Consider the following 23509-nt stretch of genomic DNA (forward strand, 5'->3'; position numbering starts at 1 on the left):
GGTCCCCAACCGCCGGTCCGCGGACCGGTACCGGTCCGCAGGGCATTTGGTACCGGGCCGCACAGAAAGAACTTGCCTTATTTCTGTTTTATTTATTTCGGAACACGAAAGATGTTTTATTTTGAAAAATTACCGGATTCTCTTTTACATCCGTCTGTGTCACGCTTGACTCACGTCAAGCCACACTTCTCGGTCACGTGACCAATGACGCTTAAAAACAAAACACTAAAGCCCGCAAAATGAGTAAAAATGCTGCTTGGAGATCACAAATGACAGCGGCCTTAAAAGTACGTTCGAAACAACTGGATCAAAGTTATGGCTGAATACTCTGAGATCGCCACAATAGCACTGTTGCTATTTCCGACATCCTACCTGTGTGAATTGGGGAGTTTCTGCAGCAACGGCGACTAAAACAAAATTACAAAGTAGACTGGACATAAACCACACACTTGAGGTGTCATTGTCTGCTATTACCCCGAGATGGGACTGTCTGATTGCAGAAAATCAAGCTCGGGGCTGTGGTGAGTCGTCATTTTCATGCACTTTGAATTTGCGTTGTATCGTATTTTGAAGGCATTAAACATTACCAGAGCGATAAGAGTGTTGCGACCAGATTAGACACTCCTTGTGTTTATTTTTATATTTCGAAAACACCACAGTTTTCATGCAGCTCATACCATATTATTTTGTTGTATTAATTCGCCACACCTTAAATGCCGGTCCCTGAAAATATTGTCTGACTTTAACCGGTCCGTGGGGCAAAAAAGGTTGGGGACCCCTGCTCTAGATCCTTTCTGTAAATTAGCCTCGTTCAAATGGCTCCGGGGCGTCTTTGTCTATCCAGTATTTTGTTACAAAGGCAAGAGACGGGGTACAGTCTATAGTGGTCGCCTGACAATGGCGCGGCACAGCGACATAATTAGTGGTGTGCAAGCCCTGGCACGGGGCAATCAGTGGCCTACTGCATATTTTTATTAAACAACAAAGACATGCCTGCACCCAAACATTTATAAAAAAAACAAGTTTAAAGTGTTCAAAGACAGCACACTCAATTTGAACGCGTCTTTTTCAAGTGTAAAAAAGGAAACGAATATTGTGAAGTACAATTGAATGTTACAAAATATGATCACAGTAATATTGTTTTCTACTGATAACACCCAATATGATATTTACTTTTCTATTTAAATATGTTTAATTGCCAACATCCTGTGTCGTGTGCTGCTCTCAGTGAAAAAGGTTTGGACAGCCCTACTGCAGACAACCCTTCACAATCAAGGACAATTAAGTCTTCAATAAACCTAAGAACATGTAGGCGAAATCCACTCAAGCATGACGAGAGCTTTCAAACGCCACACGAGGCAGAGACACGAAGCATACATTTCAGCAATGTGAAGCAGATGTTCGAATCTCGAATCTCAAACGTAAGTGCACGCATTGTGACGGCGCATTTTCTTTCTTCCAGTCACTGTTCCTTTAAATGAGACTCCGCCCTCCGGTTGGTAACATCCGCGCTGCCTTTTATCAGCAGCCACTTGTACAACAACAATGAATGTATTTGGCGATTTCAGTGAAAAATACGCCAATATCGCAGTAGTTCTTCTAAAACTCTGTTGCCTTTAAGTGGAAATTTATGCCGCGAAGCGGGATTTGACACACTGTCGCTGGTAGGCTTTCATCTTCTTGTGTATCGATTTAATATCTTAGCTGAACACTTTGCTAGCTCGCTCCATAGACTCTTAGGCCTCTGATCTTTGTATTTGATCAAGCATGGTCTTGGCGGAAAGACCCTCCGGCTCCATTCGTCATTGCACAGCCTCACACGTTCTTGCAGCGTGTGTTTCATGGCTTGGACGGAAATTTTCGCTGCTTACAGAAACAGTTGTGCGACGTAACCTCGGGAAGACACTGTGCAAATCTAAAGGATGATTGTGCAGCAAGCAAGTGCGAAATCATTTGCAAGTTTGTGACACATTCATTGGAATTCCAATCTTTATGAAGACAGACGGAGTTACCGCATTACGTACTGAACGTATACTTTGTGTAACTTGTGATAAGATTGAACGATCTCGTGGGTTCTGCTTGTTTTGACCACGCCTTCGAGCAAATTAAGTCCTATTTGCGAGTTGATGCCAGCCATTTAAATAGCATCATTCTATAGTTGCTAATACAATGTGTCAGGTTGTCTTGACGGTTTCCCCTCCTCTAAACAGGTCTTTTAGCAAGGAGAGGAATCCCTTTAGGAGTGAGCTGTGGGTGTGTGTAATGGCAGGTGGAAGGCGAGGGGCAAACCGCACCACTTACTGCAGACCCCCACTTGGCAGTGAATCAGGCTCAGTAAGCAATGGCAACCACTCCACCAGCTCTCCGGTCACCGGGGTGCGATCTCGCACGAGGTTCGTTTGAATCATTCGCTCGCATTAAGGCAGAAAAGCATAGTGAGCCGACTCCGTGGTATTTTTTTTCCCCCTGCAGGAGTGGTACAGGAGCCTGCATGTCCAGCCCTCCGCTGGCTGCGCAGACAGTGATTCCCTTGAAGCACTGCAAGATCCCCGAGTTGCCTGTGGATCACAGCGTGCTTTTTGAGCTCCACCTTTTCTTCTGCCACCTCATTGCCCTCTTTGTCCACTATGTCAACATCTACAAGACTGTGTGGTGGTACCCGCCATCACATCCTCCCTCACACACGTCACTGGTGAGTACCCTTACGGTGACGTGGTCGTCATCGTGGTTCTCACGTTAGTTAAAACCAAAAAGGATAAAGTGCCACAGTAAACATTGAACTGTACATTTGTTGCGTTACATTACATTTGTTATTTTATGTTAACTGTTCCGTAAAGGGCTTTGTTACAGCTGCAGCTGTTGGTAAAGCGTGATATAAATGAAGATGTATCGTATTCATAACTGTGAGAGTGGTTGGCACTTCTGGCTCACGGTTCTGAGGTCTGCTCTTCCCGTGTGGAGTTTGCGTTTTTTTTCAGTACATGCTTAGGTTTTCTCTGGGTACTTTTAACTAGCAGCAAAATCAATCACGTCACTTTATCTCATCTAAAAAATGAAGTCATTGCACGAAACAGTTTTTTTCCCTTGCAAGCAAAGCTATGTTGGCAAGATGGCCAATTTGTCATTGACAAGCCTTATTATGTGTGTAGCGCCTAATGTGTTTGTCCCGTCCTTGACTGCATCTCCACAATCTCTCTTTGACATGTACTCCTCTAAGCATCTTTTTTTATTAAATCTCTGATGGAACATTGTAAATGCATGTCCAAGTGGCAAATCTGTCCTTAAATCTTCATGTTGTTTTTCAGAACTTCCACCTGATTGATTATAACATGCTCGTGTTCATAGTCATCATTTTGGCCCGGAGGTTAATCGGAGCAGTTGTCAAAGAGGTGAGAACATCTATTTTTCCCTCTTCTAACACTGCGTTTGCAAAAAATGTGTTACATGTTTAGCGTGCGTACATACAACAGCCCCACAGATAGTTGTGGTCAGATGTATTAAATATTTAACTGTAACTCGTGCTGATGGAAGAACAGCGCATCACAACAGTATTCACAGCGCCACATGTTGTCCAACGACAGCCTTATTCCAAAACGGAATGAAATAAAGTTTCCCTCAAAACGCTACACACAGCATCTCATAATGAGAATATGGTAAAAAAACAAAACAAAACATTTTTCACAAGCTTGACAAAGCTGTTTTGGGGCAATTTCAAGACAACAATTTCCATGTCATCACGTTATTCCATTTAGGAATTAGTCTGTAAAGCTGAGAATATTTCCCAATGAACTGTGCATGTAGAATCCAAAATAAAATGGCAGCTGACATAGGAATTTGAAGAATTCTGTTGTTCCTGTTTACCTTTGATCCCTATTCTGAAATAAATGAAATGTCCTCTTTCTGTTTTGGCTCTCCTGTAGGCATCACAGAGTGGCAAGCTCTCATTTCCTCATTCCATCTTCTTAGTGATGGCCCGGTTTGCTGTGCTAACGCTGACAGGCTGGAGTCTGTGCCGCTCCCTCATTTATCTCTTCAGAACGTACTCTGTGCTAAGCCTGCTCTTTCTCTGCTACCCGTGAGTACCATCATGTCTGCTTCATTCAGGGAACTTTGGACCTTGAGCTTCTCAGTACGTTGACACGCACACTTAATCGGGTTACTGACATGGTTCCTTCTCTCCGTTTTTGTCCCCACACCACTCTGAGTTAACGTAATGATTATCAACTTGCCTCTTCCACACGAAGAGCTATATATTTTTTTTTTTCACGAAATAGCAGAAAGAGCAACCGCAAATTTATGTTGTTCTGAAAAAGCAATTTTTTTCCTTCCAAAGACATGTATAGTAGTTTGTTCACATTTCAGATTGTTCTTATCGCATTTGCTGGTAGATTTACAACTTTCTTACCTCTGCTGATAATACACAATTCCATAATCCGTTTTCTTACCATTTTTTTTAAAACATGTGGGACAATTACAGTTTTAAAGGTATTTTTCATGGGCGGCGGTATCTGCCCCAACTCAATTCAGAATTAATAAATTACTATGACTACTGTGACCTTCTGCACTCCACGATAATTGGGCCTTTTCATTTAACCCTCAGCAGTATGAAATATGACAATTCCATGTTTATCTGAATTGGATATTTTTTTATAATTTTACTTTTTGTCTTTGTAAAAAAATATCATTTTTTTGTCGGTTTGGCCTGTGCGTTTGTCAGAGATAAAAGTGACGAACATTTGAATAAACAGACTCAGGAAGAGATTTGTCTTTGCGCTCCGGCAGGAGACGCAATTTTCTACGAAGCCACTCTGTGTACTGCTTCTTCACTGACAGCTGACCTCTGCAGCCTCTGCCGGCTTTTTATTGATCGTGTATGCAAATTACAAGTGATATATCAGAAAAACACTCCCTTCTTCATTTACATGTCACGCCTCTCAGCCCAGTCCACCGATACGCCCCTCAGTGGGCACCTGGAGGCCAAAACATCTCTCGGTACAAACAATGGATACCTTGTGACTTCAATGGGTAGATTTCGCATGAATTGAGACACTGTAACAAACTCAAGGACATCTTATCGTGCTCGCCACCCGAAGTTGAACCTTCTTGTCTGTACTATCAGTTAACAAGGCCGCAGTTTCATTCAGCTCAAGTTGGCCCTTTTTCTCTGCTCTAAACACACGCGTTCGAGGTCAATCAAGCATACAACAAAATGAAACTTTTAAACATGATAACTTTGATTTTGTCTATACATTATCAGCGTTATCATCATTGTTTCATTATGTTGACATCACTCTGATCCGTAGGCTCTCATAGGGGTCTTTGGGTTGTAGGTGCCCACTTTACACATAATAATTGCTTTGGTCTCTTTGCAGTTGAATAAATAGAAGCAGCCGGCCACAGTGTGAGGAGTATGTAGCACATCCTGCTGCTTGGTGGAAACAAGGCTGATGAGGCACATTAGCTCACCTCTCTAAGCAGTAGATTGATAATGGCGCTGCAGTCAGAGGAAGAAGTCGCTCTTTTTTTGTTTAGTTGGCTGGACAGTTTGCTGCTTGTTAATAGGCGCTGACAATGTGGACATTGTACAGGGACACAAGAGCGCATTGAGCCGCTTCGTTCCCACGTGATTTGCTGTTACTTTCACTGCACTCGATGTCTCCCACTCACCACCTGGTGGACCTTCGGTGGTTTCGTGTGAGGAGGCTTTCATTTTTGTCTGTTGCGTTTATTCGGTGGGCCTTGAACACAACGTGAGTGAAGCTTTTTGCTGGAAAAAAAAAAAAATCATCCATTTGCTGCTGGGCTCAGACTCAGTGTCGACTATATAAAAATAGTGCTCTGCAACCATCTTGTACCATCCATAGGCAGTGACAAACCATTTGGGGTGGGCATTAACTCATTCACTCCCAAAGACGTTTTTAAACGTCTTTTCAGACTTGGTCCAGAATTGGCTGGTACTGAATGAGTTAATTAATCGTGCATACAAGGGGGTGCGGGGTTACTGTCCAACCATAATTGTAAAAACTAATTGTACCTCCTGTCCACTACAGATTTGGGATGTATATTCCATTCTTTCGGTTGAGCTGCGACTTCCGGCGTGCTGGTCCCCTCTCCCCCATCGCCAGCATTGGCTCCAAAGAGATGGGCAGCGTGGGCCGGGGGCGGGACTACCTGTCGGTGCTCAAGGAAACCTGGAAGCAGCACACCAGCCAGCTGTACGGCGTCCAAGTCATGCCAACTCACGCCTGCTGCCTTTCCCCAGACTTGATCCGCAAAGAGGTGGAGTTCCTCAAGATGGACTTTAACTGGAGAATGAAGGAGGTGCTGGTCAGCTCCATGCTGAGTGCTTACTATGTGGCCTTTGTACCCGTCTGGTTTGTTAAGGTGAGATCTTCGTGGGTTTTTAATATGCAACGGAACTTTAAAATTTGAATACCCCTAAAATCATAGAATTCTCAATGTGACCGGCATTAAGTTAGTTCGGCAGTCAAATGACTTCATGTGAGACTCCTGCATACAGTGTCTTGAACTTCTTCAGCAAAGCTCATGACACAGCTCAGTGAGTGTCTATAGAATTCAATGTTTTGCTTTTGGGCTTTATTCTGTTTTTATTTTATTTATTTATTTTTTGTGAAGGGAGGTGAGCAATGGCATTGTCTAAAGCTGCTGACTTTGATGATGATAGAATTGGAAAGTGAGATGGAACACATCTCAGTTCTGGCTGCTTGGTACAATATGGCCAGATTGAACACAACATGAACAATGGAGTTAGATTAAGTTGCAATATATACTAGTGGATAACCTTTTATCCACTTTTTGTGATTTGATGACAGATTTTCAATGCTTCTCGAATTGGTGCGTTTTTTTTTTTACCATTGATGACGGTTTTTCTTACTGTCACTCCTGACTTAAGTTTTTAATTTCTAATGGCCCAGCTTTAATAATCAAGTACACTGCAGTTAAGTTTACTTCCATTAGCTTTCATTGAAACGACAATGGAAGAAAATTAAATATTAGAACGTCAGCTACATTGCAAAAAGTGGCATTTCAATTGTGAGTATTGAAGTTATCGTCAAAATTTCCTGCCCCACACCTGATGGTCTCTCACGGAACACTAGTTGTTATTTTCGGAAAAATCTCCCAGCAGACCTCAAAACAAAAATGTCCAACAAAAAGTATTTACTACTGGAATACTAATGATCTCATCTGAGTTTGCTTACACATTTACTTTGTGTGAAATCTGAATTGAACACTAAATGCATATATCCACACAGAAATGGAAGAAAGACGCACACAGAGACCTTCAACAGAGCTTGAAGCGCTCTCTTTTTGACAGTCATGCTTGAAACGCGATAATAAAGCTCACAATAATTGTTGAAGTGAAGGAGAAGTTATCTTTTTCGCAAATTCAAATTTCCCAGCTTTTAAGATCATCAAATTAATGTACGTGTAAGGAAACGTAACCCAAGTAAACCTGAAATGCAGTTTTTAAATGATGATTTTGCTTAAGGAAAAAAATAAATGTTAAAAGCTACCTGGCCCTGTGTGGAAAAAATATTTGTACCACACAGGGCCACCCCACCGATAAAATCATGAATGAACTGTGGCTAATCACATTTTTTGAAAAATTGAGTTCATTATTATTGGGCATACCCACGCCTCATTTACTCTGATTAACAAAACTGTACTTAAGTAATGATGCAATAAAAATATATTGCACACATGAAACAAATTGTATTTGTATCCAAATAAATGTTTAGCATAGCAAACGAAACTGTATTGTACTTAAGTACAACTAAACTGCACTTAAAAAAAAAAAAGTTAAAACCACTGTAATGTTATGAGCACTTTAAATTAAACATGCATTTCAGTGATTTTTTTTTCTCCACGCACCCCTAGAGGGAGCCACACATGCTACTCTTGGAGAATCACAATCTTCGTATCATAGGATTCATGCTACACCTCATAGGTTGTTCCCCCTTTGTTTTTATTTAGAGCACACAGTATGTAGACAAACGGTGGTCTTGCGAGCTCTTCATCCTGGTGTCAGTCAGCACGTCAGTCATCCTCATGAGACACTTATTGCCACCTCGCTACTGCGACCTGCTCCACAAAGCTGCAGCGCACCTCGGCTGCTGGCAGAAAGTAGACCCGTCCCTCTGCTCCAACGTCCTCCAGCACTTGTACGTACTCTCACAGTTAACCAGGGAACTCAATCGCTGAGATGTGCCTTGTTTGAGAATAATTCAGAAGCATTGTCCGTGATGCGTTTCCTCTCAGTTGGACGGAAGAATACGTGTGGCCACAGGGAGTCCTGGCCAAACATAATAAGAACGTCTACAAAGCGACGGGCCACTACAACGTGGCAGTACCATCAGATGTGTCCCACTTTCGCTTCTATGTGAGTAATACGACTTGATCAGCTGGCTGCAGACTGGTTTGTACAGTAGTGCCTCGAGATAGTTTTTCGAGATACAAGTCATCGTTCGGTTTGGAGCAAAAAAAAAAAAAAAATAGGAGTGCGCAAAAATTTTTGACCTGAGTGCTGTATGGTAGCAATAAAATCTGTAGTGAAGAATTCATCAAGAAAAGAGGCTTGATGCTGTTTCCTGATACTCCCAGTTTAAGTTTATGGTCAAAATAGATAAAACACATAGGAAATGTTGTATGCCAAATTGGCCCTTGACCAGTGTGGTGAATGTGGGAAATATTCACCTTGCCAACTCGCTGTTGGCAAAGTGGTGAGTGGGGAGCATTCAGTACAGTATTAAAGAGTACTATTTTCTCATTCAAAAACACAATTGTCTCTCTTTTTGTTGGGTTTTTTTTTGGGGTGGGCGCGGAACTGATAAGTGGCATTTCCGTGTATTTCAATGGGAGAAGATGATCTGAGATACAAGTGTTTTGAGTTCCAAGCATGGTCATGGAATTAATAAATCATATCTCATGGTACCACTGTTTTAACTTCTTAAAAATAGTTTGTGCTACATCAGATTAATCTATTGGCATCGGTTTGCTTTTTCCTCGCAACTGACTCACTCTGTCTTTTCCACCCGCAGTTCTTTTTCAACAAGCCACTGCGAATATTGAACATCCTCATCATCTTGGAAGGTACCATGATTTTTTACCAGCTCTACTCGTTGATATGCTCAGATAAGTGGCATCAGACTATATCGCTGGCACTGATCCTCTTCAGTAACTATTATGCCTTCTTCAAGCTTCTGAGAGACCGAATTGTCTTAGGCAAAGCATACTCCTACTCAAACAGCCCATCAGACCAGAAAGTCACTTAGGTATAAGTTATTATTGTGGGACGCGTTCAAGAAGAAGATGCTCAAGAGCTCTGTATTTTTTCTACAAAATTGCATTTTGTGTCTTGCTTTTGTTCCAATCTGTCATAATAAAAAAAAGGAGATATTTTTGTAGTACTTAAAATGTTGTCTGGTTGTTAATGTTTCCTGTCCTTGATCTTTTCCTACTGAGTAGGTGTTTAAAACTCACTTTTGGTAATACGCCTTTATTTTTATAATCTTATGGTACACATGTCATAAAAGGTCCATTACTCAATTACGGTACATTTATTTGAACAAACAAAATTGTGCCGCAGAGTGGCTGTGTGATTAAGCACATCTGCCTCAAAGTTGTGAGATTCCTATTGAGGCCTCGTGTGTGTGTGTGTGTGTGTGTGTGTGTGTGTGTGTGTGTAGGGACTTTTAATGAGGGGGGAAAAATAGGGACCGGGAGGCTTTAATAAGGACTGCAACAGATTCAGAGAAGCAAGATATTCCCCATCCAGGGTCTCATTTAAGGGAGTTGTTTGGTGTTGTCTTGTTTGAGCTTGAATATCACCAGCTTCTGACGTTCCAAATTTGTCTAATTTGAGACACCTCCGAGTAAGGTATTTTTACAGTCTTTGTTTTCCCAAGTACTGTGATTGTACTTCCACGTAAGTGACGCAATGAGGACAAGTGATAAAGAAAATGGAAGAATCCCAAAATCGTATTCATGTCAAATTAATAGAATGAGGTATTCCAAATACACTTGATGAAAAAGATTAAATACGTGTTTATGGTAATGGTGCATTTCAATTCAAATTAATGAATGGACATAATTGGAGACCTGAATTAAAATGAGTTGACCAATCAGCTTAATCAAAGACATAAACAAAGGACATATTTTGGAGAAGGTTTGGTTTGATGTTCACAGATCGACATACTTGATGGCATACATCATACTGTCAGAGGAAAAAAAAATTACAAGAGCTGCTCAATGCTTGTCAGACAGCGCGGGCGCCACCAGAAGAATTTTAGGCGCACTGTCCCTTTAAGAGCGCCGAAGGCTGCAGCTGCGCAGATGGTCGCTCATCGCAGCCACGATTGAACGTGTCAACATTTCTACGGATGCTTCGAGGATGAATTAAACCTGCTTATTTAGCCATACACGCCCAAATGTGGTGATTGACAGATGGGAAATATAATGGCGCGACCATTACCTTCCCAGCTGCGTTACTGATTCGGTAAGTGGCATTTATCAAGACGATGTTTTCACATGCGTCTTTTTTTTTTCTTTTTAAAATTGTAATCAATGCATTGAGAAACAAAGGACAATGATTTTCAAGCAACGGTAGATATAAACTTGAATTTCTAAAATGTGGCAAATATTTGGATTGCAAAGCAGAATTTCTGCGGGTGTACTCTTTCGGATGTTTAATCCGTCAGATAACTGCTATTTGTATTGACTTCGGTGGTTGTTATAGGATGAATTGGTGACATCTTTCTAATCGCATTAGGGTGTCTAACAATAAAATTGCTCTCTTGATGGGTTAACCCACAGTAGATATGGCTGCAGACGTTTTACAGGAATGGCTGCAGACGTTTTACAAGAAAAATATCCTTATGATAATATTTCTATTGTTTTTGATAGTGACGTAACACAGTTGGTGTTTTGGTTGCCAAACAGCACTACACGGAATGAGTGCTTGATTATGTAAGTCCTAAGAATTGATTCCACCGCTTGAAGTCATGCCATGAGGTCTATTTGAAAGGACTTTTAGACACATGTACGGTATTGTATTTCAGTGGTTCTCGAACTGAGGTCTTCCTGTCCAAAGACAGCTGGGATTGGCTCCAGCACGTCCGCGACCCTTGCGAGGAGGATAAACAGATTAGAAAACGGATGGATGGATGGATGGATGGATAGAGTATTATTGCGGGAATAAAGTGATACTTTTTTGAGGATTTATTTTTCTCAGACTATAGTATTTTTTAAAATACTTTTTCGAATAAACGGTGTATTTTTGAATTTCCAACGCTGTCTTGAAAATAGGCAGCTTTTATTCGCATTTATAATGCACATTCAGGAAGGCAAGGCAATGCACCGGTTTAGAGGACATTTCATACACAAGGCAACTCAATGCACTTCACACAGCTAGAACCACTGCATCTGAAAGCATTTACAACACAGCTGAATGCATCCGAAAAGCATAGAGAGGTTGTGGGTTCAAATGACCAAAGTCAATTGGTGCTAAAAGCTATCTAGGGTACATAGTTCGATCCCAGGTACGGCCTTCCTGTGTGGAGTTTGCATGCTCTCCCCGTGCCTGTCTGGGTTTTCTTCAGCTACTCCGGTTTCCTCCCACATTCTAAAAACATGCATGGCAGGTTAATAGAACACTCAAAATTGTCCCAAGGTGTGATTGTGGGTGAGGATGATTGTGTGTGTGCTGGGGTTGGCCGGCAACCAGTTCAGGGTATACCCCGCCTACTGCCTCAGGACGGCTGGGATAAGCTCCAGCACGCCCACAACTCTCGTGAGGACGCGCGGAATAGAAAATGGATGGATGATATACTCATTATTTATGTTCCAAAGACCCAGAGAGGAAAAGCCGCATGCCGCATGTTGCAGACCCCTCAGTTACAGTAGATGGGCCCTGTGCTCATGACAGGCTGCACGCACATGTATGCCCTAAATGGCCTCATCAACAACTATCTGCAGAGCTCCACAGGAAGAAGCCGGCAATCGGTGGATGATGGAGGACAAGCGCAAGAAGCGGAGCCCTAAAGTGTCCCTTCCACAGCCGCCTCCTCCCCCCATCAACCCACGCAAGGTCTCCGTCCTGCCCGCCAGCAAAAGTGCCACCTTCTCTCTCGGCCTGCCGCAGCCCCCGTCCCCCAAAAACCGAGGGAAGTACAAAAGGTCTGTTGGAGCGGCGGGACAGCCTAAAGAGGTCTTCGCTGGTGTGGTGCCTCCACCCAAGATTACCAGGTAAGTACACTACCACATACCGGTATGAGTACAGTTCAGTTGCATTTAACTTTTAAGTACAGTGCAGTACATATGTGTTTAATAATTTAGAAGCGTTTGTTTGCAAACATTTATTCAGGTACATGTTTTTTTTTTTTTAAATGTGTACGTATGCAATACATTTTGAATAATTGATTCATTTTTATTTTCATATCTTCATATTTGAAAGGTAACTTTTTAGAAATATTAGAGTGTGCTTCATTAGGCAAAACGTGCTGCTATCTTGTGGCATCTAATGGCGATTACAATACAATCTGCTGTATGTCTTTGTGTGTGTGGGGTGGGTTGGGTTGGGGGGGAATTAATTTCTCATGGATTTTTGCTATCTTCTGCCCCTCTCCCCTGCAAATAGCAAATGTGATTGTGCAGGGATTCACAAAGTGTGGTACTCGGGCTTCCTCTTGTCCGTGTACTGAAAGAAAAAAAAAAGATGACAATTACAGTTCGGTTGTATTAAACTGATAACTTCAATACATTTGTATTTAATCCTTAAGAATTGTTTGTTTTCAAACCTTTATTTAGGGACACTTTTTGTTAAACTTAAATGCAGTGGGCTACGTTTTACCGCAATATTGAAGCGCACTGTAGATGTTCAAAATGTGCATAATGTTACAATGGCTTCAAGGAAGATTGAATGTTTTCTTTTTTTTTTTTTTTATAAACCCACCACATGTATTTTGATGTTGGTTATGTTGATATTTATTTTTAGGTGGCACTTACTGTAAACGTATGAGAACCACTGCCTTGCTTAGTTATATTGCTGCTGCTGTCTTTCATGCAGAAGGCACGCAGGTTAGATCTTGAACCACCATCCATTCCAACCAAGATGGGATGAAATGCAAATGGGTTATGTCAGGAAGAGAATGTGGCATTAAAAAAAAAAATGGGACAAACAAATGTAAGTGATTTGTTGTCATTACCAGTGAGCACAATAGTCAACACAATTGCATTGTACAGAAGAAGGCAAATCCAATCAGCGTTTCTGACCTTTGATGGTACATCGTAAACAACCTTGGAGTGTCCGATCTTTCAAGTTTTTGTGACTCTTGCAGGGCCCACAAGGAGAAGCCCAAGGCCCCCCAACCTGCAGGGCCCAGTAAAGTCGTGCAGTCGTCCCCCCTGCAGCACTCCTTTCTTACCGATGTGTCCGATGTGAGAGAGATGGAGGGAGGCCTCCTGAACCTCCTCAATGATTTCCACTCGGGCAAACTGCAGGCTTTTGGTGAGATGAATTTCGGCGACTTCTAATGCCTGTAGCTCATCACACATAAAAGATCTCATATCCGGGTCATGGCACCAATTGAAAAGTTCCAAGCAAACTTTTACCAACAATCTCCATTGTAATTTTTTTACCCGTGCTGGAATTCTATGCTTGTTGCACAAAAAAAAAAAGTACAGGTAACCACAGCAGTGTGTGTGCATGTGTGTGTGTGGCGCAGGTAAGGTGTGCTCCTTTGAACAACTGGAGCATGTGCGAGAGATGCAGGAGAAGCTGGCACGACTTCATTTCAGCATGGACAGCCATGTGGAGGAGCTTTCCGAGGACCAGAGGAAGTGCGCTTCCGACCACAACCTGGAGCGCCTGCTCGGCAACGTAAGCACAAAAATGAACTCTATAGATTTTTCCAGGATCGGGTCTTTCCTTGAGTGTTTATTTTTATGTTGACTTTTGACATTTAATCCCAACAGCTGAGAACAATTATCTGTACTTTCTGCTCCTTACTTTTCAAAAGAGATGTAATTTTTTTCAAACTCTGCGAATGTTAAAAATATATTTTTTTAAATATGAGAGAGGGGTAAAGTCAACCGTGGTTGAAATTTTGATTTATATATCTTCGGGTCGTATAAGGCAGAAAAAACTGCCCCATGTGTGAGTCAAGTGGCATGAATGACGATGCCGCAAATTTGGAGACGCAAAAATATTCTTCAGCCATGGCCGTGTTCAAGAGAATTGTTGGTGTTGTCGGTGTCTTGTGCTTGCCTGCTTCTGATGTCCATAAATTCTTCATACATTCATAAAAAACAAATACAGCGGTCTAGAATGTCTACACACACCCCTGTACAAATGTCAGGGTTTTGTGATGTAAAAAATGAGACCAAGATAAATTACTAAACTTTTTGCAGCCATTCATGTGTCCTATAGCCTGTCCATCTCTAATGTGAAAAAAAAATTATTTGCGTGAGTTAAATTAAAATGAAACAACTGAGATAACGTGGGTGCACCAGTGTGCCTAAATCATGCCCCAGAAAAATGTCAAAGAATGAGAAAAATAACAATTGGGCTGTTACTGTGGTTCATTTGCCATCATGGAAAGCTCATGAAATATTTAATCAGGCCAGAACAACATTCTAGTTGTCCGTTTAACCTCCCTGTGCCGGGGCGGTGAGCTCATTTAATACAATTGTGGCTGAGGCTTGTCTTGATAAAGGGCATGAGATGGAAATATTGACAAGCAGGCAAATTATGCAGTATGGCATTCAGTATCAGTGTCAGGTTCAGTTCCCACTTACGCACGTCTAACTTTCTTTTGTCTCTGTTGATCTTACAGCTGGAGGAGCTCAGCACCTCAATGTATCCTTTTTTTTTTTTTTGGTCTACTCAGTTCTAAAATACCCAGGACGCTTTTTGTAATCTTTAATGTACGTGTTCAGACAAAAGCTCCATTTGGCTGAGAACCAGGATCTGCCCAAGACATCTGCTCCCTGACTAAGTGAGGTGTTGAGAGGCCGTAACATCCAGGCAGACCCGGTTACCATGGACGTACTCCACGCGGTTGCCATAGTAACATGATGAACCCATAAAAGAGGGAAGGTACTTTTCCGTTAGGTCATTGAAGGTGCAGCAACAAATGACTATACCAAAACTCATTCACGGCACAAGAAAAGGTCTGACAGACGGTATTCTGATGATTGAATCTAATGAGTGTACTTTGCATTTCGAAAGGACATTTCATCAGCGTTTTGAATTTTTGGGGACACATTACCCTTGGAATTCACATTGTGGTTCAGTCAGACACTTTATATCTTTGCTAATGTTTTGAACCGGGTGTAATAATGTAGGACAATCTTCACTGCATGGAAGAGCAAATGTAGAACTTGGGTATTTGTCAAATACCCAAGTTCTTACTTTGTACTTAATCAAATACTATTTGATTAAGTAACCTGTTCAATATTGGGATACACATTTCCGGTTATTTTGACTTATTGGATAAATGTCATTACAATTTCTCTGTATTGTCTTGGGGTTTCAGTAGGATGTGTATACGGTGTCTTTATATAGGGATTCAAAATGGCAGCTACTTCCAGTTTCGGAAATTTAAGGAGCGAGTTTTTGCTTGATCGCAAATGTGTTCCCTGACAGGCAATTTCAAGTTATTGCTTTGCCCAACCAATTTTTTTTTTCTCACCTGTGACTCTATTAATAAACAACACGTGGGATTACCTCTTGGAATTGAACTCAGCTTTCAGTGTGATAAGTAACATACGACCGAAAGTTTTTTTTTTTTTTTTTTTTTTTTACCTCCACTGACAACATAACTTGCAAAACCAGCATACATAATTGGGGATCGGTAACCAATTTCAAACACGTGTACTTGATACTCACTTGCCACAACAACACGATCTAATGAGCCAGTACCCAAGCTGTATCATAAATTGAATATTGTCATTTTACAACAGTATACTGTCAATCTATCAATACTGATAAGTTTACTGAGGTAAATAGCACTACCAAATGGTATGGGCAGTGAGTGATATTATGCATGGATTGCGAAAAAGGCACAGGAAGTTCGATTTACAGAAATAAAACACTTTATATATATATATATATATATATATGTATATATTTAGATATCAATCTGTCTCCGTCATCGTTTCCAAATATGTCGAATATAATTTAACAATCAAAGGCGTTAAAAGGCTACTTGAAGACTGGCACTGTACTGTGAATCCTCCATCTGTGCCTTTTGTTTCTCCGGCAACAAGGGGAGTCAGCCCAAAGTCCTTTTCAAGAGCCTTGATGCAGGCATCAATACACACTTAGCTATTACGAAGCGTGTGTCTCATTCCAGAGAAATGGGTCACACAAACAAAACAGTCTGCAGCACATCAACAAGATTTAAAAGGGTCACATGACAGAAAAAAATGGACTTATGATTACAGAAGAAACTAATACTGTGCAAATACATAACAAGCTGTACAGAAGTATCTTGTACTATGATAAATCTCATTTTGATGACTCAGCAAAAAAAAACAGCCACATAAATCATCCGAAAAAATATCACCGGACATTTTCTGACACCGCTAAAACACGATACAACTTTCAGATCCCTGTCTGTCCTTTTTGTGCATTATAACTTTACAATCTGCAAATGGCTCTCTGGTTTGTGGTTCGTGTTCAGCAGATGAAGTAAAGCAATGACTGATTCATGTGCGAATCTCGCATTCATCATGAGCTACCTTGTCAATGTGCAAAGAGAGCAGTGTTGTCTGGGAGCAGGACCTGGTGTCAGGATGTTGCAAACTTCCAAGCTTCTGTACCAGAGGAAGAAATATCACTGAGAAAAGAGTAAAAGTTCCTCATCGATGAGGACTTTTCTCTTCATTGGGAGAAAAGTGCAGGCACGAAGAAATGTTGAACATCTCTATGTCTTCAAGTAAGTAAGGTCAATGTTGTGTCTGTATGGTCTCCAACGGCTTGCTTTTTATCTTTTGGAGATGGACTTCAGAACCTCGTTTAACCCTTTGTTGACGTTGGCCGACTGGGATGCAGCACACTCGCACAGGCCGGGCCCCATTTGGGCGTGAAGAGCCACGCACAGGTTGGCGGTGGCCGCGCGCACGCTGCCGCCGCGTCCGTGAATGGTGCCGCTGTGGCTCGACGTGCCAAGCAGGTGCCACAGCAGGGGCAGCGCTTTCAGCTCCACCATTTGGGGCTTGCGAGGGTAAAGCTCGCTCACTAGATCTGGAATTACAAAGACCAGATGGTTAAAAGAGCTTTAGCGCCCCGCCACTCAAAATGGGGGCCGCCTTAGCTACGGCTTGAGTGTCTGTTAAATCCTTTGCAATACATTACAGTAGCTATGTCAAATCATTTAAAAAAAATAATAAAAAAAAAAGCTCAGAGATGATTTTGATTCAAAACATAAATCTACTTGCAGCATTACTAGCCCTCTCACACACCGCTCAAAAATTTACAGGTAAGGTAAAATATTTGCTTGTTGGAAGCGGATAATTTGGGTAAATGTTTGTCAATTCACTTTGCCCCCAAACTTACATTTTCATTACTTTAAGGAGTTCGTGCACAATTGAAACATTATACATCCACTATGTACGTATATCAACAGATTTCCTTTACTCATATACTATGTTTTACTCATCAATGTTATAGATTACTGTCGGCAATATTACGCAGTCCACTGTTATTTCACACAAATTGTAGAAATGATTCTGTAGGATAATCATTATTCCTACTCATCTGTTTTTTCTTCCGTCTGTCTAAATGGGCAGGCACCATGTCTTTGGACATGTTTAGCACGACTGACTCCACGAGGCAACTTCTATGAAAAACGATTGTGAAAATGATTCCACTTACTGTTTGTCTGCTTCTTAACAGGAGTTAAATATGTCATTAATTAAACGTAAGTCACCAGAGGAGTTGAAGAAGTCACTAAATAGAGCCAGCAGGTTACGAAGTTGGCAACACCCACTGCTTTTGTGAACTAGCTTCTCTCTATTCACAGCCAAGTTGTTCGTGAAAGTGCACATCAGCGACGGACAATGGATAAATACTGACTTGAACTGAAAAAGCCTATCTTGGATCGAACATGCAATTTTTTTACTTTTGTCCACAGATGCCAGTGATGAAGTAAACCAAATCTTTGCAAGTTCACGGTCAAAGCATCATGTCATTAGCCTGTAGTTGCAGCACACATTGGAAGTACGAACAAGTGGAAAAGTAAAACAACAACAACAACAAAGCCAGTCAAGCAGTTGTTTGATTTACCTGCAACCTTCTCAACAAGATCCACCTTGGCTTTGCCGCTTGCAAATTGAGCCTTAGTGCAGAAAGGCTGAAGGAGGAGACTGTTATCTGTCAAAAAGATATAGCGATACTGTTCACCGGAGACAGTGAACCAAAATCTAAAATATTAATGGGATGCGGATTCATACCAAGGTTGACCATAAGGGCATCAATGGTTCCAATAGCAGCAGAGTAGATGGCGTTGTTTTTAGAGTTCAGGTGATTGTCCACAATGGCTGGGACTAGAATGTTCACTACTTGAGACAAATTGTCCCTCATCAAGGGGATGATTTTCTGCAGCGACTCAAGGGCGTAATGGTTGACCTTGCTGTTGGCCTCCTGCAGCCTGGCCTTGAGCGCATCGAAAACCTAAAAACAAATGGAGAGCTGAGGCCAAAGTCTGCTTTCAATGTCCACGTTTAAGTGATTACGCTGAGATTTCTCCATACCGGGAATATATTGTGGATGACAATGTTCGGGTTGTGCTGGCAGTCAGCCACGAGCTGGTCCATTCCTTTGATTCTCTCTCGGAAGTCCTTGGAGCCTAGCAGGCCTGTTATGTGCTTGATGTATTCATTCTTGTCCGCTATACTCTGTGTCTGAGATCTGTTGCTGTAATTACTGTTGGACATTCTGGAAAGGACGCACAATACAGTGGGTGATGTATTAGTGCCAGCCTTGCCTTTAATTGTACACGACGTGTACAAAACTTGACGTCTCTCTCTTGATTGATGTAAATCGTTTTAGACAGCTCTATGCTTTCAGTCGTCATTATTACCTTTTAGGTGTGTCGGCCAGAAGTACTTTTGTCCTTATGCTGTATTTATGTGAAACTGATCTTTTTTGTACTGGTTAAGTAGAAACATGCTTACCTGATGGGGTGGTAGAGTGGCTCTCTGGTGAGAGACAAGGCTCGGACTGTACCGCTGCCTGGGAGGGAGCGTCTGCCCCTGGCTGACTGGGTGTCCTGCGGCATCTCGCCAAGCCCCTAACGCCACCCCCGTAAAAAAAAAAACAAAATAAAAATTGGGTTAAGACTCAAGTTAAACACAGCAATTGTGTTTTGAAGGTATTACAGTTGTACCTTGGTCTTCAGAGTTAAAATGGTATCTCTGGTAGTTTGCAGGTCTTTGGAGGGAATCGTTTTTTCCAGGATCTTCTCAAAGTCTGTGTGGCAGGACAGGCACAGCAGCATTCGGCGGCCGTGGTATCTAAGGGTTAAACGATTAAAGAGTCTTTGTTAATTCCAGATGCTCAGACATGTACATGGATTTTCAGGCAAGAAACAGGTGTCAATCATTTTCTAATCTCCTGAGACAAACCTCTCTCCCACTTCATATGGTCCTTGTTTAGCGTAGTACACCCCATGTCACCAAATAGCACAGTGACGACTTGTTAGATGTATTGATGCACGGTTACAAGTTTTACAAGTCTTTGTACACCTAAACGGACCTACAAGTCATCAGGCATACCTTGCTTCCTGCGAGGAGTCTTGTGACAGCTTGGTGACTGCAGGTAAGATTCTTTCAGTTAGATCTTTACCTCCAGAAAGGAGGCGAGCGGCTCCGACCTTTTCCACCAAATTTGCCAAGTGTTGGGCAGTGCACTTCCTTACCAATCCATTGAGATGACTAACGGCAAAACAAATTATTTTAAGATCCCAATTCCAGATTCTGAGAAACGGCATATGTGCTGTGTGTGCTGAAAGCATACTGACCCAAGTCCTCCAGAGAGCAGCGCATGAATGCCTCGGGTTGGAGTGCAGTGCTGCACCATGCTGTCTAAAGCAGCATCAACATCCTGCCTGATAAAGGCGTTACTCTCGCCCGCCTTGTGCAGCAAGGCTTTAACGGTCCCCTCTAGCTCCTGGTCCATTGCCTTCTGCAGGTGCATGTAGAGGTCACCCAGTGTACACACGGCAGTCCTGGACACGCCTGACCTGAGGTTCTTCACCTGAATAAGGAGATTTTCATACTTATAGGAAAACAACAAAGTTGAATGTCCCTGAAGGTTGCACTTTTTTTTTTTTTTTTTTTTTTTATGCAACCAAAAAAATGGCCTTGAAAGTTGTCAGGGTTTCACTTTGTCGTCACAATAAACTTTGTTTTTGTTGTGTAAATCGATTCATCTTTGAATGCCGCCTTTGTCATTCATACTGAAATGATTTCCCGCAGTTTATTACATGTGGTGCTCAACAATTTTTTTTTTCAAATGTGTAAGACAAGTATGTTAAAATGTGAGTTAAAATAGCCCATAGAGTTGGTGACTGTGATGGCAACATTATGACCCTGAAAGAGACAATTACAATATTCATTTTCATTATTTGATTCCAAAATACTGTACAAGCAAATCAGAAGTAAATGGGCCTCCTGCTAGGGATTGTGTTTGACCTTGGCAGTTCTACTATATGATTACTTTGTCATTACATCATATAAATGCTGTTACCTCTTGAATGAGAGATAGGCAGACATCACGAAGCCGGCCCTGGAGTGTGTCAGGATGGTACTGGGCCAGAGAGCGTAGGAACGTAAGACCTTCAATCTTCTTCTCCCTGAAAAGCAGAACATTAGGGGAAAGCATTCTCACATAATGGACAAACATTTTTCTTTGAAGAACCATTGACAGTCAATGTGATGTGCACAGTTTGTATACAAATGCATAGAAATGTACATGCAGTATTTATAACAATAAATATGATTCTTTGCTCTTGAGTTATCAATGTAACGGGATGGGTTTTTCTTAGAAGCTGTGTTTCCCACCAGTGCGTTGAACTCAGCAAGTCAAAGCTGTGCATCAGCGCCAGGTCCGGTTTGGAAAAGGGACACAGTTCAGGAGGCTGAGAGACATTTTTCTTGTGGCCCACAGTAACAGGGGACAGCTCATCTGAAAAAAGGCCCACCAAGACAAGACTCTTAGACCTATAAGACTCAAAACAAGCAATGTGTGTTATCAAAATGAGCCGCAGTGCACAATAGAAAGAACAACAATACAATTTCCTCATGCTCCAATACCTTTAATGGTCGAGCACACGTGCCAATTCCAGTGACCACACTGCTTTTAAACGTATCATTAAAAAACAATATATAAGGTCCAACCAACAAAGAAAAAAAACTCACGGGCCACAACAATAGGTAAACCCGCACATGGAATGAGATTCGATACAATTGCCGAATCACATGAAAATTCTGCTGCAACAGAGTTGGCCTTTACTTCTGTGTTGCCTGAGAAACAGTCAAGGGTGTTTGTTAATTCGATGCCAGTCAACACTTCTGCTGTTACAGTAGATTCACCGTGTGTGTGTGTGTGTGTGTGTGTGTGTGTGTGTGTGTGTGTGTGTGTGTGCGTGTGTGTGTGTGTGTGTGTGTGTAAACATGAAACTATGACTGTACTGTAGCGTGTGACAATGAATAGGGTTCGAAAGCCAAAGATTGTACAGGTGTACCTCATGTTGTGGACATTTTTACTCATTGCATGTTGATACCCCACTGACCTGAGCTGTGGGAGAGCGAGGGGCGTGCTCTGTTCAGGCTGGGCGCCCTCCTCATACGGGACAGGTTTTGGGGTTTAGGAGGCACTGTGGGGGGGCTTGGTTGATGGGGTGGAGTGAGGCATTTGACAGGGCTCTGGGGTCCTGGTGGACTGACCGAGGTTGTGACACTTATTGGTGACCCATCCGAGGGGAGGTCTTCTGTACAAGAAGTGATTGTACTGCCGTTCATATGCAGATCTAAAACAGAGATCATCGTTAATATGTCAAAAATATGTCGACATTTTTGCCCGCATAAAAATAATACTCATTTTTGACTGATGCAGTCACACTGTCTAGAGATGTCACACCTTTACTATTGGGATTTTCTTCATTGGGCGAGGCAGAGAGCATCTGTCGGACACGGTGCCGAATCTTGTCCCTTTCACTGGACTGCTCCTCAGGCTGATCCAGATGTTGCAGCTGGATCTTATCCCTAACGGACTTCATATTCATCACCTACTCGTGCAATGGAAATACATAACAGGCACTGCTGTGACAAATGCGGACGCCTCGTAGTGATCTGAAAAATAGGGCCAAATGTTACCTCATCTGGATAGAGGTTGTCACGGCCCCTGTGGTCACCAGAGATAACCGGGGGGGCTCCCAAAGGATCAGCGATGGGTTTGGTGACTGAATCACCCTGCTCCAGTGACAAGGCCAAAGCCAAACGAGGGGAGGATGCTGCGGTACCAAACACGCCTAAAACAGATTAGGGAACATTTGCAGATGAATTATGTGACCAGCGTTCCATTGTACAAATTTGTAAGGATCAAATTTAAATGTAATGGAAATATACCATGGAAAACAAACAAACAAAAAAAAAGAAAACAACATTCGGCTGAGTTAAAAAAAAAAAAAAAAAGCAAAACTAATGATTATGTACACCCACCTCTGCCAATGACTCCCTCAGGCATGTCTGTGGCTGGCGAATTCTTGCTTCCATTGGTTTGAGATCCTTAAAAAAACGACAACAACAATTCAGTATAGCCCTGAAATCTGTCATTTTATTTCTCCAATGGCTTACCTTTTGTGGACTTGACGGCTCTGAATGATTCACCTAACAACGGTTTCACCAATGGAGGAGAAGGCAGTGTCGCCTCTTCACTGGCTCTGATTGTTCCACTGGAATAAGTAACTCTCTGGCCGACAACGCCTGCCTCAGATGACAAGTCATTCCTCTGAGATAGTCCTTTGAGAAGCAATATTAAAATAGGCGTAGAAAATTTAATTCAAGCCATCAAACGTCTGATTCAATCATTACTACTGACCCCTACCTGGAAGGCTGCTAAAGTCCATGGACACAGAAGACCTCAGGTTTGCAGAAGGAACTCTTCCAATTCGAGGCTTCACTCCTGGGGAGGCCATGCTTCCGGAACTATTAACAGGTATGAGAAGTTTGTGGAACTTGCACATTCAAAAATTTGCATTTGCCACCGCTTCCCTTACACCTGGCTGAAATACAGTATACCAAAATCCTAAACAAGAAATTAATGTTAGGTTTTCCCCTCAAACTAAAACGAATTATAAAACAATACAAACAGGTACTAACATCTTTTTAGCCATTGAAGCAGAAAAGTGTCTGTGTGTGTGTGTGTGTGAGAGAGAGAGAGAGAGAGAGAGAGAGAGAGAGAGAGAGAGAGAGAGAGAGAGAGAGA

General features: G+C 42.0%; 3 protein-coding genes across 5 annotated transcripts in view; 2 read left to right on the forward strand and 1 right to left on the reverse strand.

Moving 5' to 3' along the window:
• The first annotated feature begins 1483 nt into the window (after positions 1-1483).
• Positions 1484-9435, forward strand: tmem39b (transmembrane protein 39B). Its single transcript, XM_019887281.1, has 9 exons — positions 1484-1664; positions 2211-2393; positions 2473-2692; positions 3306-3389; positions 3921-4075; positions 6051-6384; positions 7996-8183; positions 8281-8401; positions 9060-9435. The coding sequence occupies exons 2-9, from the start codon at positions 2263-2265 to the stop codon at positions 9291-9293; spliced, it is 1467 nt and encodes a 488-aa protein (XP_019742840.1). The 5' UTR covers positions 1484-1664; positions 2211-2262; the 3' UTR covers positions 9294-9435.
• An 897-nt stretch (positions 9436-10332) lies between these two features.
• On the forward strand, positions 10333-15404 carry ccdc28b (coiled-coil domain containing 28B). The gene is made up of 6 exons (XM_019887244.1): positions 10333-10516; positions 11995-12264; positions 13356-13525; positions 13743-13897; positions 14853-14875; positions 14956-15404. The coding sequence occupies exons 2-6, from the start codon at positions 12026-12028 to the stop codon at positions 15008-15010; spliced, it is 642 nt and encodes a 213-aa protein (XP_019742803.1). The 5' UTR covers positions 10333-10516; positions 11995-12025; the 3' UTR covers positions 15011-15404.
• A 995-nt stretch (positions 15405-16399) lies between these two features.
• togaram1 (TOG array regulator of axonemal microtubules 1) overlaps positions 16400-23509 on the reverse strand; it is a 16505-nt gene continuing 9395 nt past the window's right edge. For 2 of the 3 annotated variants that reach the window (XM_019887242.1, XM_019887241.1), the window contains exons 8-23: positions 23129-23229; positions 22879-23043; positions 22744-22809; positions 22399-22553; positions 22163-22310; positions 21816-22052; positions 21085-21208; positions 20771-20876; positions 20043-20278; positions 19798-19956; positions 19410-19536; positions 19198-19313; positions 18775-18958; positions 18475-18694; positions 18308-18394; positions 16400-17266 (exon numbers count right to left, since the gene is read on the reverse strand). In XM_019887242.1, coding sequence (XP_019742801.1) covers positions 17007-17266; positions 18308-18394; positions 18475-18694; positions 18775-18958; positions 19198-19313; positions 19410-19536; positions 19798-19956; positions 20043-20278; positions 20771-20876; positions 21085-21208; positions 21816-22052; positions 22163-22310; positions 22399-22553; positions 22744-22809; positions 22879-23043; positions 23129-23229 — 2491 coding nt within the window. In that variant the 3' untranslated portion in view covers positions 16400-17006. The remainder of the gene's footprint in view (positions 17267-18307; positions 18395-18474; positions 18695-18774; positions 18959-19197; positions 19314-19409; positions 19537-19797; positions 19957-20042; positions 20279-20770; positions 20877-21084; positions 21209-21815; positions 22053-22162; positions 22311-22398; positions 22554-22743; positions 22810-22878; positions 23044-23128; positions 23230-23509) is intronic. The other variant, XM_019887243.1, reaches the window with a different exon arrangement.

This window comes from Hippocampus comes, unplaced genomic scaffold (assembly GCF_001891065.2).
Source record: "Hippocampus comes isolate QL1 unplaced genomic scaffold, H_comes_QL1_v1.1 scaffold176, whole genome shotgun sequence".
NCBI classification, from domain to species: Eukaryota; Metazoa; Chordata; class Actinopteri; order Syngnathiformes; family Syngnathidae; genus Hippocampus; species Hippocampus comes.

Excerpts from the sequence above, each read along its gene's own strand:
- tmem39b (XM_019887281.1), top strand. The coding sequence starts at position 2,263 with ATGGCAGGTGGAAGGCGAGGGGCAAACCGCACCACTTACTGCAGACCC. Across the intron at positions 2,693-3,305 it reads CTCCCTCACACACGTCACTG|AACTTCCACCTGATTGATTA; the intron begins GTGAGTACCCTT and ends GTTGTTTTTCAG. Across the intron at positions 4,076-6,050 it reads CTGCTCTTTCTCTGCTACCC|ATTTGGGATGTATATTCCAT; the intron begins GTGAGTACCATC and ends TGTCCACTACAG.
- ccdc28b (XM_019887244.1), top strand. The coding sequence starts at position 12,026 with ATGATGGAGGACAAGCGCAAGAAGCGGAGCCCTAAAGTGTCCCTTCCA. Across the intron at positions 12,265-13,355 it reads CCTCCACCCAAGATTACCAG|GGCCCACAAGGAGAAGCCCA; the intron begins GTAAGTACACTA and ends TGACTCTTGCAG. Across the intron at positions 14,876-14,955 it reads GAGGAGCTCAGCACCTCAAT|ACAAAAGCTCCATTTGGCTG; the intron begins GTATCCTTTTTT and ends GTACGTGTTCAG.